General features: G+C 48.2%; 1 protein-coding gene and 1 long non-coding RNA gene across 4 annotated transcripts in view; one reads left to right on the top strand and one right to left on the bottom strand.

The window, feature by feature from the left end:
* The window catches only part of LOC146081287 (uncharacterized), a 19416-nt gene extending 11472 nt beyond the window's left edge, over nucleotides 1-7944 (top strand). The window contains exon 3 of the long non-coding RNA XR_014475106.1: nucleotides 7801-7944. This is a non-coding gene — a long non-coding RNA (uncharacterized LOC146081287). The remainder of the gene's footprint in view (nucleotides 1-7800) is intronic.
* The window catches only part of LRRD1 (leucine rich repeats and death domain containing 1), a 21106-nt gene extending 7868 nt beyond the window's left edge, over nucleotides 1-13238 (bottom strand). For 2 of the 3 annotated variants that reach the window (XM_083189421.1, XM_083189423.1), the window contains exons 1-2: nucleotides 12697-13238; nucleotides 6147-7684 (exon numbers count right to left, since the gene is read on the bottom strand). In XM_083189421.1, the coding sequence (XP_083045547.1) occupies nucleotides 6147-7649 (1503 nt within the window). In that variant the 5' untranslated portion in view covers nucleotides 7650-7684; nucleotides 12697-13238. Of the gene's footprint in view, nucleotides 1-6146; nucleotides 7685-7790; nucleotides 7812-12696 lie in introns of those variants that run through there. The other variant, XM_083189422.1, reaches the window with a different exon arrangement.
* Nucleotides 13239-18933: the final 5695 nt, after the last annotated feature.

Genomic DNA, 18933 nt, shown 5'->3' on the forward strand with positions numbered 1-18933 from the left:
CATCTCAAAGACTGCTGAATCTGTCCCCCTCATTGCCATACAATTAGGTTGGCCAATCCCGGGATCGGCAGGATCATGGGATTTAGCTTCAAAATTGCCAGGATTTCAATCCCGCGATTGGAATTCAGTTTCAGATGCTGTGCAGCTTCTCCCATCCCTGGCTGTGCGGCTCAGCACAACGTGACTGCTACTTTTCCTACCTTTCACAAATACAAAGTGAATTCTCCTCCAAATGATTGTTCCATTATTGGAAACACCATAAATAGGGTATTCAATCCCGGGTCCCAACTGTCAGTACATCCTGACAGTCAGGAACCCTGGCCCGCTTTTGTCCCGCTCGCCGGTTTATCGGCAGGCGGAATTCAATGTCCCGCCTGCCAGTTGGCAAAAGGGGGGCGTGTCTGTGAAAAAGGCCATGGATTTTCCAGATCCGCCCGTGATCTTGATGATCCATGGCCGTTGTCTGCAAAACGGGCCAAATTGCTGTTAAAGTCAGGTCCGTTTTTTCGTTCTGCCTCTTCAATGCTGTCGGGAATGACAGAATTGGATAGGTGACCGCAGCTATTTCCCCTGTTGGAAATAATTGAATCCCCCCCCTTAATCTTGTCTAACTATAGGTGCATACATACTGAGCGATTTTCACTCGGCCCACGATTTTCACAGAGGGAGACTATGGAAAGTAGTTCACCCGGCTTGTAAAAACGCCCGAAAAGGATGGTGGTGGCTGACAAATATTTTGAGCTCAAAATCCACTATTGTGTATGGGCCTTAAATCAGTCAGGTTATCTCAAATACGCATACCAAATGCATAACAAAAAGGTTGTCTGACCTTACTGAGGAATGGGCAAGGTGATCTTATATCCAAGGCATGTGTGCTAGAATGAAATACCTATAAACTATTCATTACAGATGGATGTAGGTGCCAGCTAGGATGCATGGAATGTTCGTCTCTGATTCAGATGGATACTGGAGGGCAGTGGTGTAAGCAGAACTTTGTTGGCCACATAGCTGCACATTAAAGGGCCCCCAGTTCATATTAAACCACACTATATTGCCTTTATTGCATATTGTGCCACATTACAGTGCTTCAGTTCTTATTATGTAACACTACAGTGCCCTCCACATTATAATGAGCAGACACATTACAGTTACCTCCAGTTCATTTTATGCCACATTACAATACCCTCTAGTTCAACGTATGCCACATTATAACATCCACTACACAATCCGCTGAGAATGTAATGTGATACAATTCAGGCTGGCCAATGGATCAGGCCCAGTTGCTTAGCAGGTATATGAAATGCAACTTTGTAACCTGGATCCAAGCCCCCTAAGCCTCTGGGCCCCATAGCAATGTAACCCCTTGCACCCACTATAGCAGTGGCGTAACAATAGCCCCTCAGACCCCGCGTTCACGGGGAGGCGCTGAGTAAGTGTGTGGTCTGTGGGCCATCGATGTGTTGCACTGCTGCCGGGACCAGCCTGCCTTACCCCTATGCTTGCCGTCGCCAGGACCCGCAGATCTACTTGTCTGCGGTCCCGGCACTCCTCCTAGCTCCTGCTAATGAAAAATAGCGCACACTTTTTGTGGATGCTAGAGGAGGCGCTAGCCATTTTGTGATGTCACAGGGGCGTATTGGGGGCGGAGCACGAGCTCCAGGCGCCGAAGGATCACAGGGAGCCGGAACTGTGCACCGCCAGCTCACCTGCCCACCCAGCTCACCTGCTCCCCGTTGTGCGTGGCTGTGCGCCGATATTTTTAATTCAAGTCAGTCTCCCGCTGGACCGGTAGCCAATAAGCGCTTACAGTCCAGCAGCCAATCAGAAGCATTGGTGGCTGCTGGATTGCGAGCGCCTATTGGTTAGTGGTCCAGCGGCAGTGGCAGCTGGGCAGGGGAGGTCATGTCTTTTGTGTGCCGCACGCGCACACTGTCTCTGGCGGCCAAGGTCTACATTGCTCTGGGTCTTTCCTGCACGGTAGCTGTCTCACTGCAGAACACAGCAGCTCCTGGGAAATGATGCCGTCACAGCTTCACCTCCACATTGTAAGTACCTTTTCGGGTTTGTGTTTCTTGTCAGCTGTCTCCCGGTTTGGGGGGAACGGGGGCTAAAAGTACTCCACATTGTCCTATAGTTTTTTTTTAAAGCATAAGGCATCACAATAAATAGTATAAGGCAGCACCTATCACTACCATTTGTAGACAATGTAATGTAAAGGGTCCCACATGTGTACCCTTGTAGCCGCTGCAGCCAATCACAGCTCAGATACGGCCACCGTGTCCCGTCCCCAGCCACAGGCAGCCAATAGGAAGGGGACCCCTTGCCGCGTGACGTCAGCGCGACGCACGCGGGCTCCAACCTCCCCCTCCCTCTCCCACCGCTTCCGCGCCATCACACAGCACGTGTAGGCTGTGCCAGGACTCAGGAGCAGGACCGCCCGGCGCCCTATATCGGACAGACTACAGTGAGTCCAGTCTGTCAGGCTTTTGAGATTATGGGGAAAATTGCTAAAACTGCTGGGATGTGTAGTTCCTCTGTTACAGTGGAACTACACGTCCCAGCATGCCCTGTCACAGTTTTAGAAATCATTTATCTAAAATCTGTGGCAGGGCATGCTGGGACGTGTAGTTCCACAACAGCACTGACTCCAGTCCTGTCAGGCTTGTCAGCTTTTATTTTCTTGGGGTTTCTTGTTGTATGTAGGGGGGCCCCAAGCTGACCTTTCGCACCAGGGCCCATGAACCCTTAGCTACGCCCCTGTGTGTGATATAATGTTAGGCCACGTCCCCCGCCTACTACAAATCGGGGGAGGGGGAGGTGTGAAACATGCCCGTGCTCCAGGCTCCATGGCACCTAGCTACACTACTGGATGGTCATTTTCAGCCAGCCAGGAGGAGCACCGGGACCGCAGACAAGAAGATCTGCGGGTCCTGGCCACAGACCCAGCAGTTCCGAGGTAAGGCAGGGTTGGGGGAGGGGGCGTTGCTGAAAATTCTGGCAGAGAACACATTTTATAGTTACACCACTACGCTATAATCACGCCTATGCTGGAAGTCTTAAACCGTATGTATCACTCGCTGTAATACAAACCTATTGCAGGATATGTCACAGAAATCTAATTTGTCCTTATCACATTTACCCCTGAACCCCATGATCTAGCCAATGGCGCCAAGGGGGGGGGGGAGATGGTACTTATTACCCAACTTATGCCTGGTGGAGGGGCCCAGCGGGTTCCCCATTACCTGGCAGCAACAGCTGCTAGAGCTTCTCAACCCAGCACCTGCTGCAGTTTGTTAGGTTGCAGTGTGGTTTTATGGCCAGTGAGGTGCTTAAAGTGCTATTTTATCTGGATTTTATTCTAAGGGTGCATGGCCACACCTTCTGTAATTAGGCCACACCCCCTGAAAAGTACCTGGGCCCAGCCAGGATATATATATATATATATATATATATATATATATAGAAGAAACAGAGAGCACTCACCAGTCTTCAAGCAGTATGATGCAAATAAAAGCTTTTAATACATCACCACAGTCTCAGGCATAAAGTCGACGTTTCGAGCCACGCCGGGCCCTTTGTCAAGACACAAGAACAGGATGGGTCACAGCCCCAGAATGTGATACACCATTGACATATACAGAGTATATATAGCCCAGAGACAGGAAGTGCCCACTGAGATCAATTATCTAATCATAGTACCCAATCATACTAAATATCCAGCTTTACAGGGTATAGATGGATATGCTGCGCTTCAGGAGAAACAGTATACATAGGATATATAAGATAACTTACTTACAATAAGGGTGTACAGTCGCGCGGTGAGTAGAAGACTTAAAAAACATGTTAACTGTCCGGCGTGCGTTCCACTGTGCTGGAACGCACAGACAGGAAGGAGCTGAACCCAATGGGAGGACAGCGCGTCACACGCAACTGCCGTCCATTGGGAAAACTAGCTCAGGTGTTCAGTCAGCCGGAAGCTACGTAGCGTAGCTCAGGGATACAACGAGTGAAACAAACGGCGTCTTAACGCATGCGCACAAGGTGCGCTCCATTCAATAGTGCTGAACCGCATCACCCTTCCATTAAATATAGTAGGAAAGAGCAATATACTTAATAATTTGGAGAATTACCTAAAGGTTAAGTAAGCAATCAGCTGCATAATATAGCCCAACAAGATTACTAAATAATCTGTTAAGGCAATAGCGCATGCGCACTACGTGCGCACCAAACATCCTAGCTGGAACGCACAGCCATTGTAGTTGGCTCAATATTAAAGTGCTATGTCAAAAATCCACCTAATCACCTAGTCATATGATCGATGTGGGCAATTAGCTGTCTCTGGTGTCTCTGTGTTTGTTTGTACACCAGAGACAGCTAATTGCCCACATCGATCATATGACTAGGTGATTAGGTGGATTTTTGACATAGCACTTTAATATTGAGCCAACTACAATGGCTGTGCGTTCCAGCTAGGATGTTTGGTGCGCACGTAGTGCGCATGCGCTATTGCCTTAACAGATGATTTAGTAATCTTGTTGGGCTTTATTATGCAGCTGATTGCTTACTTAACCTTTAGGTAATTCTCCAAATTATTAAGTATATTGCTCTTTCCTACTATATTTAATGGAAGGGTGATGCGGTTCAGCACTATTGAATGGAGCGCACCTTGTGCGCATGCGTTAAGACGCCGTTTGTTTCACTCGTTGTATCCCTGAGCTACGCTACGTAGCTTCCGGCTGACTGAACACCTGAGCTAGTTTTCCCAATGGACGGCAGTTGCGTGTGACGGGCTGTCCTCCTATTGGGTTCAGCTCCTTCCTGTCTGTGCGTTCCAGCACAGTGGAACGCACGCCGGACAGTTAACATGTTTTTTAAGTCTTCTACTCACCGCGCGACTGTACACCCTTATTGTAAGTAAGTTATCTTATATATCCTATGTATACTGTTTCTACTGAAGCGCAGCATATCCATCTATACCCTGTAAAGCTGGATATTTAGTATGATTGGGTACTATGATTAGATAATTGATCTCAGTGGGCACTTCCTGTCTCTGGGCTATATATACTCTGTATATGTCAATGGTGTATCACATTCTGGGGCTGTGACCCATCCTGTTCTTGTGTCTTGACAAAGGGCCCGGCGTGGCTCGAAACGTCGACTTTATGCCTGAGACTGTGGTGATGTATTAAAAGCTTTTATTTGCATCATACTGCTTGAAGACTGGTGAGTGCTCTCTGTTTCTTCTATATACATTGGCTGTACCCCCATGGACTGTGGCCTGAGTGTGGCACCCCAGCAGTTGTCTCATGGAAGTTTGAGTGTGCCGGTTCTACCAACCTCTATCTATATATATATATATATATATATATATATATATATATTGGAAAATAAAACTTTATGTGCACAACTATGGTAGCTTCTTTGATTCTCATTTACAATTGTACATAAGTCAATTTTATGACACGCCTCTTAGGCGGATCGGTAATGCCAACTCTGCGCGTCGCGCACAGGAGACACTTTCACAATCTACCTGAAAAGCTTCTTCAAAAGTAGGCAAGTATAATACATAACAGAGCAGCTTTTAAAGGGTCTCCTGATATAACAGGGCAGAATAGGGATTTCTGGTACAGAGTGCTATATATTGTCAGTTGATTGCAGGGCAGGATATAGCATCACCGTGCAGAGGTGTCTGGCTCTTGAATTAACTGAGCAGGATATTATATCGCAACACAGAGTGGTATCAAGTATTAGCTAATATTATAGGTCAGTATATGGCACAATACTAAGCTGTATAGCAAGGAAGGGCAATAAGCGGCCCTCCAGCTGTTGATGAACTACACATCCCAGCATGCCTTGCCTTAGTTTTGCTATTTGGCCATGTTGAAACTGATGCAAGGCATGCTGGGATGTGTTGTTCATCAACAGCTGGAGGGCACACCCTTGCTGTATAGCAGGGCTGGGCAACACCGGCCCTCCAGATGTTGATGAACTACACATCCCAGCATGCCTTGCATGGCCACATAGCAAAACTAATGCAAAACATCCTGGGATGTGTAGTTCATTAACATCTGGAGGGCCGGTGTTGCCCAGCCCTGCTGTATAGGATGGTACAGGGTGAATACAATGTACGTGACTTGTCAGTTTACCTTCATTCCATTCTCATTTTTGATAAGCAATGTTTCCAGTGCAGGAACATAACACACTTCACTTGGAAAAACCTTAAAGTTATTGTTAGACAGGTCTAGGTCCTTCAGTGCTTGTAGCTGAGAGATCTGCGCCGGTACGGACGTGATCTTATTCTCTGACAGATTGAGTCTCTGAAGACTTTTCAGAGTGCAGAGTTCAGGCGGAAAACATGTGAACTTATTGCTCTGGAGTAGAAGATTACATAGAGAGTCCATGTTTGACACATTTGGGGGGACTCCGCTAAGCTCATTCCTACTGAGGTCTAAGTAACGGAGGTTGGGAAGTAAGCACACATTGGCTGAGAAATCTTGCAGCTTATTTCCCCTCATCTCCAAATGCTTCAGCTCCGTAATGTAACCGATTGCCTCCGATAGTTCAAGGATTTTATTGTGGTTGAGGTTTAAATGTAACAGGGCAGTCATGGATGACAGAGCCTGAGGGACTTCTGTCAACCTATTGCCACTCAGGTCTAGTTTGGTTACCTGAAAACAGTTTTTTAATTCAATCGGAACATAAAACAATTGATTCTCTGCACAGGTAACCACCGACAGATCCTTCAGATAAGCCAATTGCTCTGGTAACACCTCCAACGCGTTTCGGTCAATATGTAACTCCTTCAAGTTCCTCAGCTTGTGAATGTTTGCGGGCAGTGCGCACATTTGATTACCACTCATGATTAAAGTCTCTAGACATTGACAGCGGCAGAGCTTTTCTGTGATGGATGGAAATAAATTATTTGCCAAAGAAAGATTTTTAAGTCGTTGAAAGCACTCAACCCTGTCCGATAATGCGGTGAGTTGGTTATTGTCCAACATGAGTTCTTCTAAATTGGTTAAGTTGTACAGCTGTACTGGTAGAAACTTCAGCCGGTTGTTGCTCAGTGACAGTTCTCGTAGGTTCCTCAGGTCCCCAATTTCTTTTGGCAAATTTTTTATCTGGTTACCGCACAGACAGAGTTTCACCAGTTGTGGGAGCTTGAAGAGGGATTTGGGTAATGTAGACATCTGGTTTAAGTCTAGGTTTAATACGTGCAGGTTTGTAAGGTTGGCGACTGACTCGGGCAAGGATGTCAGATGGTTCCCGCTCAGCCCCAGGATCTGCAGGTTTGTGAGTCCTCCCAGGCCTGAGGGCAATTGTGTGAGGCTATTATGGTTAACAAAGAGCTGCCTGATGTGCCAAACTCGCGATATGTCATCAGGAAGACGAGTTATGCAGTTGCGGCTTACATTTAGAGCCTGTAGTTTGCACAATAGGCCAATTTCCAGAGGTAGACATTTCAACATGTTCCCTTCGATGGACAAAATTTCCAGGTGGAGGAGAAGACCCACATTATGTGGTAGCTTCTCTATCCTATTGTTGTTGAGCTGTAGACACTTTAAGTCTAGGTGATCAAAGACATCTGCTGGTATTCCTGTCAGCTCCTTGGAATTCAGATTAATAATTGTGGTGTTCTCGGATAACATTGTCGGAGATAATTTAAGGTTGCCTTCTTTAAAATCTGTAGAGAACACAAAGATTGTAAAGGTTTCAGGTCAACACAATAAACCTGAATTACAAGTACAAGCAAAAATAACTCCCCCAGTCCCCTTCCCTCACTGTCTCACCTTCCCACAGGAGAAGCACAAAGGCTACTGTGGTCCACCAGATGTTTGAGACAAATAAGTAAAAGGAGAAGCAAAGTAAAATGAAAACATTGTGATGTTGAAGTGGTTTCCGTACAGGTGGTGGATGGTTGTATGGCATTAGTAATCAGATGCATCTTGGAGCTGATAGCCGGGTTTCAGGTGAGTGTAAACTTTTTTTGGGACTATGCAAGGCTGGGTTGGGTGTTAGATGTTCAAAATATCTGCTAAAAAGGCCAGCATCGCTCACATTTGTTAACAGTTAAAGGGTTAAAAGCACATTTATGTTTTGGCAAATCGAGTTTTGTATCCAGAGTGATCACAGGATTAGAACTTTAACTTGAAGGAGTGTTACAGGAGATGAATTTACTGGATATCTAGGACACTTCAGAGATGGTCATCGGCATTGAAACTTGATGGCATAAAACCATCAATGTCTTGCACCCAGTGATGGCTGTTCAGATGTGGGGAACAACAATCAGGGAAGGAAAGGGTGCTTAAAGGGCTACTGGGGGCTGGGCTAAGCTTTGTTCCTGGTGCGGGAGGCCATGCACCATATCCACCTTCTCGGTCATCGATGGTGGATATGGTGCATGGCCTCCCGCACCATGGTGCGCAGATACGCCTCTGCACATGCCTTACATGCCTTTGATTTACACTACGTGCGCATCAAAATAGAATCTGCATTAAATGTTGCAAAAAAAAAATAAAAAATTAGATGTCCATTCCATGTAGAATCAATTGAAACTAAGGAAAAGGCTCACCTCTTGTATGGGGCAGCGATGACCAATGAGCGCTGATGTGCGCTCCCGCATCATCGCCGGCCAGCACCGCTCATCTGTTGGCATTACCAGCAGATGAGTGAAGGAATGTCCTGCTATGGAAAGTCATCCACCCCCCGGGAAAATTGCGCTAATCAATCTTCAGCCCACAGATTTTTCCCTGTCCATACACTCTGGGCAAAATAACCCATTGTGTATGGACCTTATATTTTCTATACAAATTACCATATAGTTGCCTCCCCTCCTGCATTCTGCAGGAAACTCCCTGAAATAGTAGCAATCTCCCTTATTTCACCTAACCCACATTATGTAGCGGTTACATTATGGGTTTATTACCACAGTATGGATTTATTACCACATTATGTTACATTATGGGTTTATTACCACAGTATGGGTTTATTACCACTTTATCAACCTATAGCGAGAGGGGACAGAACACAGGATAATCGCTGTCAGCAGGCGGCAGCAGTCTCAGGGTTCTCTCACTGAGTAAAGTACTCTCCTTTGTTACACATGTAACAATCGTACCTAAAAGGGGGCAAGTGAATTAGCTCAGCGTCGCTTAATTTCCTGCGTGAGGAACAACTAGTGATGCTACCGGAATGCACCAATCATCAGGAACACATTGAAAGAGAGTCGCTAACTGTATAGGGGTGTACACACACTTCAATTTTGGCAGGTTTTTGATTTAATTTGCTTATAGAAGCAAAATCTAATCAAAATCGAACGTTTTTTTTTAAGATGCTCTTGATTCGATGTGCGCTCCCAGGGCCGGCGCCACCACTAGGCAAGTCTAGGCATTTGCCTAGGGCGCCGGCCACTGGAGGGCGGCATTTCGCCCCCCATGCCACGGGTACCTGTTGTGCCGTCTGGGGAGGAAGGGGTGTCTATTCCGGGATCTGACAGGAGCCTGCGCGGGTACCTGTCCTGCGACGCTTTGTATATAAACCTGGCGGCGGGGGTCCCTGCAGTGAATAATAAATAACAAGCACTATGTGGCGGCGTGGGAAGCGCTTCTATTTCAGCCAATCAGCGTGCGGCCAGTGTTTATTCAAAATAGAAGCGCTTTCCGCCCGACCGCCGGATAGAGCTAGTTATTTATTATTCACTGCAGGGACCCCCGCCGCCAGGTTTATATACAAAGCGTCGCAGGACAGGTACCCGCGCAGGCTCCTGTCAGATCCCGGAATAGACACCCCTTCCTCCCCAGAAGGCGCATCAGGTACCCCCACCACACACACACACACACACTGGGGCGCCCCCACCCAGACTCGCCTGGGGCGCTCCGGTGCCTTGCACCGGCCCTGCGCGCTCCCGCTTTCTCTATATCGAAAAGAAAAATAGACTGTGCAGGCAAGGAAATATCGAATTCGATCCAGTAAATTAAATGTGAACAACGTGCCTTAAAATGAGAATCGAATTCGATATCGAATGTGAAAACAAATGAAAAGCAAAGGCCAAATCGAAAGAGGGGGGAATTGGGGAAAGTGAAAGCAAATCGAATGTAAAATCGATGCGTGTGTACACACCTTATGTCCATAGGCGAATCTAGAATTATGGTAACGGGTGGTCCCAGATCCAGACACAAAAGAAGGGGGACCTTTGTGCGGCGTAGCCAAAAAGGGGGCGTGGCCTCACGGGAAGGAGGCATGGCATCATAAAAAGGGGTGTGGTATTACACTTTCGACCATACACAGTAATGCCCATTACACATTTTAGCAAACTCCGTAATACCCATTACACATAAAGCCACACGCCGTAATGCCAATTACACATAAGGCCACACACCATAATGCCCATTACACATTGTGCCACACATCATGATGCCCATTACATACTATATAACAAACCGTAATGCCCATTACATATTTGCCACATAAGTGCTGCTTACCTACGTGCTCATTGCTAGGGGGGTTTTGCACCATAGTACCCATTACACATGATGCCGCACACCATAGTACCCATTACACATGATGCCGCACACTATAGTACCCATTACACATGATGCCGCGCACCATAGTACCCATTACACATGATGCCGCACACCATAGTACCCATTACACATGATGCTGCACACCATAGTACCCATTACACATGATGCCGCGCACCATAGTACCCATTACACATGATGCTGCACACATAATGTCCCTTACACATGATGCTGCACACCGTAATGCCCCTTAAACATTAAGCCACACATTATGCGTAATGCCCCCACATACCGCCACTTGTAGCGTCCCTTAAGCAATGCCCCCAAAAGTGCCACTTACTGTAAATTTTTATATGAGCCTTCGCTGCTGCTGCAGGGAGAGATGGAGAGCGGTGCAGCTGCTTCTATGGGGAGAGGAGCAGAGCGCAGCGCAGAGCACGCTCCCACTCCCCTCCTGGAGTCCCCTCTAGCCGAGTGGACATTTGAAATATTGTGCGCGCTGTTGTTGTGCGTGATGTCGGGGGAGCACGCCGGGCGCCGGCACCACATGATTAAAGGGGGGCGGGCTGAGGTGAAAGCGGGGAGAAGAATTGGAGCGGAAGCTGCAGGGGTGACAGTCATTGACAGCTGGGCAGAGAGCAGGGGGCTGCCCGGCTGTATTCAGAGCACTGCAGGTCACGGCTGTTTGAAATAATACCCCTTTCACAACAGAAAATGCAGGGATTTACCTGGGAATATGGTCCCAGGATCATGCAGGGACATTCCCAGGCTGACCTCTTATACACCAGCCTAGTTCCTGCATTTTCTGGTGTGAGGGGGAGAGACAACCACTCCCCTCTCCCTACCCCCTTTAACCAACCAGCTATATCTTCAGAACCAACTGACCCATTTACATGAGAATGTATCATATTGAAGAACTTTTGAGTTGGCTTCGAATGATTATGGTCCTGTGAAACTGGGCTGTTTGGTTCCAGAGAAATCTGCCCTCAAAGAACATAAACAGTCATGAAATTACATTTAAGAAATAAAAAAAACGGTTTAACCTCAATATCCCTGGAACCAATTAACCGCTCAGATTGAAGGCCCAGCTATTTGGGTTCAACTGAGATCAACCTTGAGCTTCAGTGATGCCGAACGGGGAACTGGCAGCCGTTGAACTGGGTGGGGGTCGGAATTAGCGGGTTTCATATTATCCTATAGGGAAAAACTTTCCAGCTTTGCCTGGTCGTATCTCCGGTTCCCAGGGGGCTAGAGAAAGTTGGAAAGCCCCATCCCTCAGCTACAAAATGGGCTAATGGGTGGTCCTGTGCACCCCCGGACCACCCCCTAGATTCGCCTATGCTTATGTCCCCAGAGGACTGCAGGAAACCAGCTAGTGGAACTGCAGGATAGATGGTGCCATACTGGGAGCAGCAAATGATACAGCAATCTACAAAATATACATTTTCATTGAATCATCAGCACCATTGCCAGCATTGTTGATAAAACACAATGATCCCTCTGGTTACATGCATTTCTTGTGCCAATTTATATGGAACCACCACATGTAAAAAACAATAGATGAACAATCCCTGACACGTATCAGTGACTTTTCTTTACCAAGTATAGTAGCTCTTACTAACTGCTTTGGGGATCATCTACATTTGGATCTAAGTCATTTTAAAAGATTCCTCTCAGATGTAGCAGTACACACCCACGTTTCTAGGTCTCTCCATATACGGAACGAGACACGCCCTTTAGGTGGAGCATAACACGCCCACTCAATGGGGCGCTGTGCAAAATGTTACTACCAACTATAATCCCCCTGAAACTACTTTTCGAAAGAAGGCAAGTATGAATTACAGCCACAATCCTCTATAACCATTACTATTACAGCAACTCTGTTGAACGCGGATGAACGGGGTGGCGGGTTCTTGGAAATCAAGTTATATGACAAGTTTTAATGTACTTTTAAAATACACAGTAACTTTCTTTATTAACATTATTTAATGAGAAGTTATTTTTGCATCGCAGGTTAAGACGGACATTGGCTAGTTAGTCTAAAAAGAAAGTAATGTCACAAATAAGAACATTAATTCAAACCTCTCTATTATAGCATAGAGCGACTTAGACACCAGCAGGATAGGATCACAATGCATCCAGTTACTAGGGATTAACAGGGGAACATCCTACTTACGGTTGCTGTCTCGGTGAGCCGGTATGAGCAGTGACAGCGATGGGAGTAGTTAGGAATCCCCCATTAATACCTGGAACATACAGGGGAGATCACTGAACAGAACATACAAGTACAGGGGAGATCACTGACTGAGCGAGGAACCAGGATCTCAGCACTGTGCCCTCTTCTCATTGTAGTGTCAGCACTGATTAGACACAAGCAGAGGACTCACTATGGTGACCTGTACATAAACACTCACAGGCACAGTGACATGTGGGGACGCTGTTATAATGGATGTGGTCAGCAGATATTTGCTCTTAGCATTCCAGAGCTGAAGCCATTGTCATACAAGCACCCTGCTCTATTCATGTCCATGCAGCCCTTGCATATTACAGGACTGATAAGTTACATTGTATACAGATTAGTACAGAGGTCTGGTATCTGATCCCTAACCCTGATGCCGCCTCCCTATGCCAGTAAAACTCATTTACCCAAAGCCTTTCCCTGGCAACGCATTAGGAGGTCAAAATATTCTGCAAGAGGTTGTCTTTATTGCTGCCGGATCTCTGCAATGGGATTTGGGTACTTATGTATTATCTGGGCTCCCATGTTAAATGCACCCCATTTTTTCATACCCCTACTATCCAACTACGCATGGAGTTGATTTTATATAGTGTGGAGAGCGCAGCGAGCCACCTTGCCCGAAGCGTGGCGAGTGCAGTGAGCCCCGCGAGGGGACGCGGTCTCATAAGAAAAACGGGAGCCCAGATATTACATAAGTACCGGGATTTGTATAAAACATCGGCACTATGGCTTGGCACTGTACTCGCCGTTCATTGGCTAAGAATGTGTTTAAACATTAACATTTTCTTTTCGGGTCTCCCTTATCTGTGTATTCCAAAAACTGAAATAAAACCATAGTTTTTCAGAATATTTCAGGGTATTGTGTTTGTTTCCCTCGACGTCCACGGTATTCCACGGCAGCCTTCAGGATCCTCTTCAGCGGCATCTCTGGTCCCAGGGGTGCATTGCATGAGTTTGCGGGCGCACCGGTGATGTCATCAGCGCGCCCGTGCACTTACACAATGCACCCCTGGGACCAGACATGCTGCTGAAGAGGATACTGAAGGCCACCGGAGGACACCGTGGACGTCGGGGGACCATCGGGGCAACCCCAGGGTACCAGGTAAGTATGGAAAAAAAAAAAATTGTGGGGGGCGGGGGGGCCCCCCGAGATCCCAACTCACCCGGCAAGTGCTGTCTCAAGGCACCTTTGAAACTCCATCTGCTTGACGACGAAAACGTTGCACCCACCGCCTTTGCTGGCCAATATCTCCAGAACCAAATGACCCACTAGCCCAGAACCGGTACCATCTTGTAGCCAAGAACTGTGGGCTTAATATTCTTGGATTTTCCGTTCCGGAGATATGGGACTTCCATGTACCGGTGGTTCCGAAATTGCGTACCCGGCTCAGCCCCGGTAAAGTAGTGTGACTTTACCCGGCCATATCTCCGGTTCTCGTGGACCGAATGACCCACAATTTGGCTTGGGAGTAGCCCCAGTCATGCACTCCTGCCAGTTTTATAAATGTTGCCCCTCAGGAACCGGAGATACAGTACTTCCAATGACCGGGGTTTGCCCACTGACTTACCCGGGCTCAGCCCCTGGTAAAATAGTGTGACTTTGCCCACAGTTTGACAGGCCAGTAGCCCCAATCATGACCTCCTGTCAGGCCAATTGTATATTTTTAGCCCCTCAGGAACCGGAGATACAGTACCTCCAGGCCTGGAACTATTTCCACGTACCGGCACCGACCATATCTCCGGTTCTTCTGGACCGAATAACCCACAATGTGGTGTGCCAGTAGCGCCCACCATGAACTCCTGCCAGGCCAATTTTTAGCGGTAATTTGCAAGAGAGTTACGAATGGATCGCTTATCGGTATCTACTTGCCAATCCATACACAATTGCCATAACATCGAAAAGACTTTGCAGTCTGTGCAAATGTGAGTAGATTTGGGGTAATCTGCAAATGAGACTGGCTGGAAGTGGTCAGCGCTGACATCAGAGACCCACCCTGAAAATGCCTGGGCATGGTCTGCATTTTTCAAACCCCTCCCAGAAAACGTCAGGTTTCCACCCCCAAACACTGGCTTTCTGTCAATTAAAACTACATTTGTACGCAGCACGGTGCTCCCAAGGTGCCCAGTAGTACCACCTATAGTGCGGCACGGTGCTCCCCAGGTGCACCGCTGCACCATCTATAGCGCGGTACAGTGTTCCCCAGGTGCACCGCTGCACCATCTATAGTGCGTCACAGTGTTCCCCAGGTGCACCGCTGCACCATCTATAGCGCGGCACGGTGTTCCCCAGATGCACAGCTGTACCACCTATAGCGCAGCACGGTGTTCCTCAGATGCACAGCTGTACCACCTATAGCGCAGCACAGTGTTCCCCAGGTGCACATCAGTACCACCTATAGTGCAGCACGGTGTTCCCCAGATGCACAGCTGTACCACCTATAGCGCAGCACAGTGTTCCCAGGTGCACCTCTGTACCACCTATAGCGCAGCACAGTGTTCCCCAGGTACACAGCTGTACAACCTATAGCGCAACACTGTGTTCCCCAGGTGCACAGCTGTACCACCTATAGCGCAGCACAGTGTTCCCCAGATGCACAGCTGTACCACCTATAGTGCAGCACAGTGTTCCCCAGGGGCACAGCTGTACCACCTATAGCGCAGCACGGTGTTCCCCAGGTGCACAGCTGTACCACCTATAGCACAGCACAGTGTTCCCCAGATGCACAGCTGTACCACCTATAGCGCAGTACAGTGTTCCCCAGATGCACAGCTGTACCACCTATAGCGCAACACGTTGTTCCCCAGGTGCACAGCTGTACCACCTATAGAGCAGCACGATGTTCCCCAGGTGCACAGCTGTACCACCTATAGTGCAACACGGTGTTCCCCATGTGCACAGCTGTACCACCTATAGCGCAGCACGGTGTTCCCCAGGTGCACATCTGTACCACCTATAGCGCAGCAGTGTTCCCCAGATGCACAGCTGTACCACCTATAGCGCAGTACGGTGTTCCCCAGATGCACAGCTGTACCACCTATAGCGCAACACGGTGTTCCCCAGGTGCACAGCTGTACCACCTATAGAGCAGCACGATGTTCCCCAGGTGCACAAATGTACCACCTATAGTGCAGCACAGTGTTCCCCAGATGCACAACTGTACCACCTATAGTGCAGCACGGTGTTCCCCAGATGCACCGCTGTACCACCTATAGAGCAGCACAATGTTCCCCAGGTGCACAGCTGTACCACAGCACAGTGTTCCTCAGATGCACAACTGTACCAACTATAGCGCAGCACGGTGTTCCCCAGGTGCACAGCTATACCACCTATAGCGCAGCACGGTGTTCCCCAGGTGCACAGCTATACCACCTATAGTGCAGCATGGTGTTCCCCAGATGAACAACTGTACCACCTATAGAGCAGCACGATGTTCCCCAGATGCACAGCTGTACCACCTATAGTGCAGCACGGTGTTCCCCAGATGCACTGCTGTACCACCTATAGAGCAGCACGATGTTCCCCAGATGCACAGCTGTACCACCTATAGTGCAGCACGATGTTCCCCAGGTGCACAGCTGTACCACCTATAGCGCAGCACGGTGTTCCCCAGATGCACAGCTGTACCACCTATAGAGCAGCACGGTGTTCCCCAGATGCACAGCTGTACCACCTATAGAGCAGCACGGTATTCCCCAGGTGCACAGCTGTACCACCTATAGAGCAGCACGGTGTTCCCCAGGTGCACAGCTATAGCGCAGCACGGTGTTCCCCAGATGCACAGCTGTACCACCTATAGTGCAGCACGGTGTTCCCCAGATCAACAGCTGTACCACCTATAGTGCAGCACGGTGTTCCCCAGATGCACTGCTGTACCACCTATAGAGCAGCACGATGTTCCCCAGATGCACAGCTGTACCACCTATAGTGCAGCACGATGTTCCCCAGATGCACAGCTGTACCACCTATAGCGCAGCAGTGTTCCACAGATGCACATCTGTACCACCTATAGCGCAGTACGGTGTTCCCCAGGTGCACAGCTGTACCACCTATAGAGCAGCACGATGTTACCCAGGTGCACAAATGTACCACCTATAGTGCAGCACAGTGTTCCCCAGATGCACAACTGTACCACCTATAGTGCAGCACGGTGTTCCCCAGATGCACCGCTGTACCACCTATAGAGCAGCACGATGTTCCCCAGGTGCACAGCTGTACCACAGCACAGTGTTCCTCAGATGCACAACTGTACCACCTATAGCGCAGCATGGTGTTCCCCAGGTGCACAGCTATACCACCTATAGCGCAGCACGGTGTTCCCCAGGTGCACAGCTATACCACCTATAGTGCAGTATGGTGTTTCCCAGATGCACAACTGTACCACCTATAGAGCAGCATGATGTTCCCCAGATGCACAGCTGTACCACCTATAGTGCAGCACGGTGTTCCCCAGATGCACTGCTGTACCACCTATAGAGCAGCACGATGTTCCCCAGATGCACAGCTGTACCACCTATAGTGCAGCACGATGTTCCCCAGGTGCACAGCTGTACCACCTATAGCGCAGCACGGTGTTCCCCAGATGCACAGCTGTACCACCTATAGAGCAGCACGGTGTTCCCCAGGTGCACAGCTATACCACCTATAGTGCAGCACAGTGTTCCCCAGATGCACTGCTGTACCACCTATAGAGCAGCACGATGTTCCCCAGATGCACAGCTGTACCACCTATAGTGCAGCATGATGTTCCCCAGGTGCACAGCTGTACCACCTATAGCGCAGCACGATGTTCCCAAGATGCACAGCTGTACCACCTATAGTGCAGCACGATGTTCCCCAGGTGCACAGCTGTACCACCTATAGCACAGCAGTGTTCCTCAGATGCACAACTGTACCACCTATAGCGCAGCACGGTGTTCCCCAGGTGCACAGCTGTACCACCTATAGCGCAGCACAGTGTTCCCCAGATGCACAACTGTACCACCTATAGCGCAGCACGGTGTTCCCCAGGTGCACAGCTGTACCACCTATAGCGCAGCACAGTGTTCCTCAGATGCACAGCTGTGCCACCTATAGCGCAGCACAGTATTCCCGGGTGCACCTCTGTACCACCTATAGCGCAGCACAGTGTTCCCCAGATGCACAGCTGTACCACCTGTAGCGCAGCACGGTGTTCCTCAGATGCACAACTGTACCACCTATAGCGCAGCACAGTGTTCCTCAGATGCACAACTGTACCACCTATAGCGCAGCACGGTGTTCCCCAGGTGCACAGCTGTACCACCTATAGCGCAGCACAGTGTTCCTCAGATGCACAGCTGTACCACCTATAGCGCAGCACAGTGTTCCTCAGATGCACAACTGTACCACCTATAGCGCAGCATGATGTCAGGTGCACACATCTGTACCACCCATGGACAGAGATAAAGTACTAGCCAATCATACCAATAACTTAACTGCCATGTTACAGACTGGGTTTAAGAAATAACAGTTAGGAGCTGAGGGGCAGATTTATTAAGCTTGGAGAAGAGATAAACTGGAGATAAAGCGGAGAAAAGGTAAAAGGAGATAAAGCACCAGCCAATCAACTCCCAACTGCCTTTTTCAAACACAGCTGATTGGCTGGTGCTTTATCTCCTTTTACCTTTTCTCCGCTTTATCTCCAGTTTATCTCTTCTCCAAGCTTAATAAATCTGCCTCTGAATGTCTGGTACTTTATCTCTGTCTACTTTATCCCTATCCAAATTTAAGTGAATAAACCCCTTAGGTCCATATACATGTTGATTGGTCTATGACAGCTGTCTTTACAGAGTCTGAACAGCTGATAACTTATAAAAAATATTTTTAATTGTAATCATCTATTAGATACAGAAGAAGAAAAACCAAAACTAATTTTAAAATGTGTAATCCATTTGTTATTATACAAATGCATGTTTCTACCTAATTTAGACACCGCCGTATCTCCTACAGGTCCCAACAGGTGATGTGTAAAGAGCGGACGTTCACCCCAGGGATGGCGGAATAGCACGTCCCTTTATTTACTCTGTTACCATAGTTTCTAGCTGCATATTGTGACCTCTCACCCCACCCTATACATATCCTGGAGACAACGCACCTATTACCTCAATGTGACAAACGATACATCAACACAATCGGTGATGGAGGAAAGACGATGA

Source organism: Crinia signifera, chromosome 5 (assembly GCF_055691185.1).
Source record: "Crinia signifera chromosome 5, ASM5569118v1, whole genome shotgun sequence".
Lineage (NCBI taxonomy): Eukaryota > Metazoa > Chordata > Amphibia > Anura > Myobatrachidae > Crinia > Crinia signifera.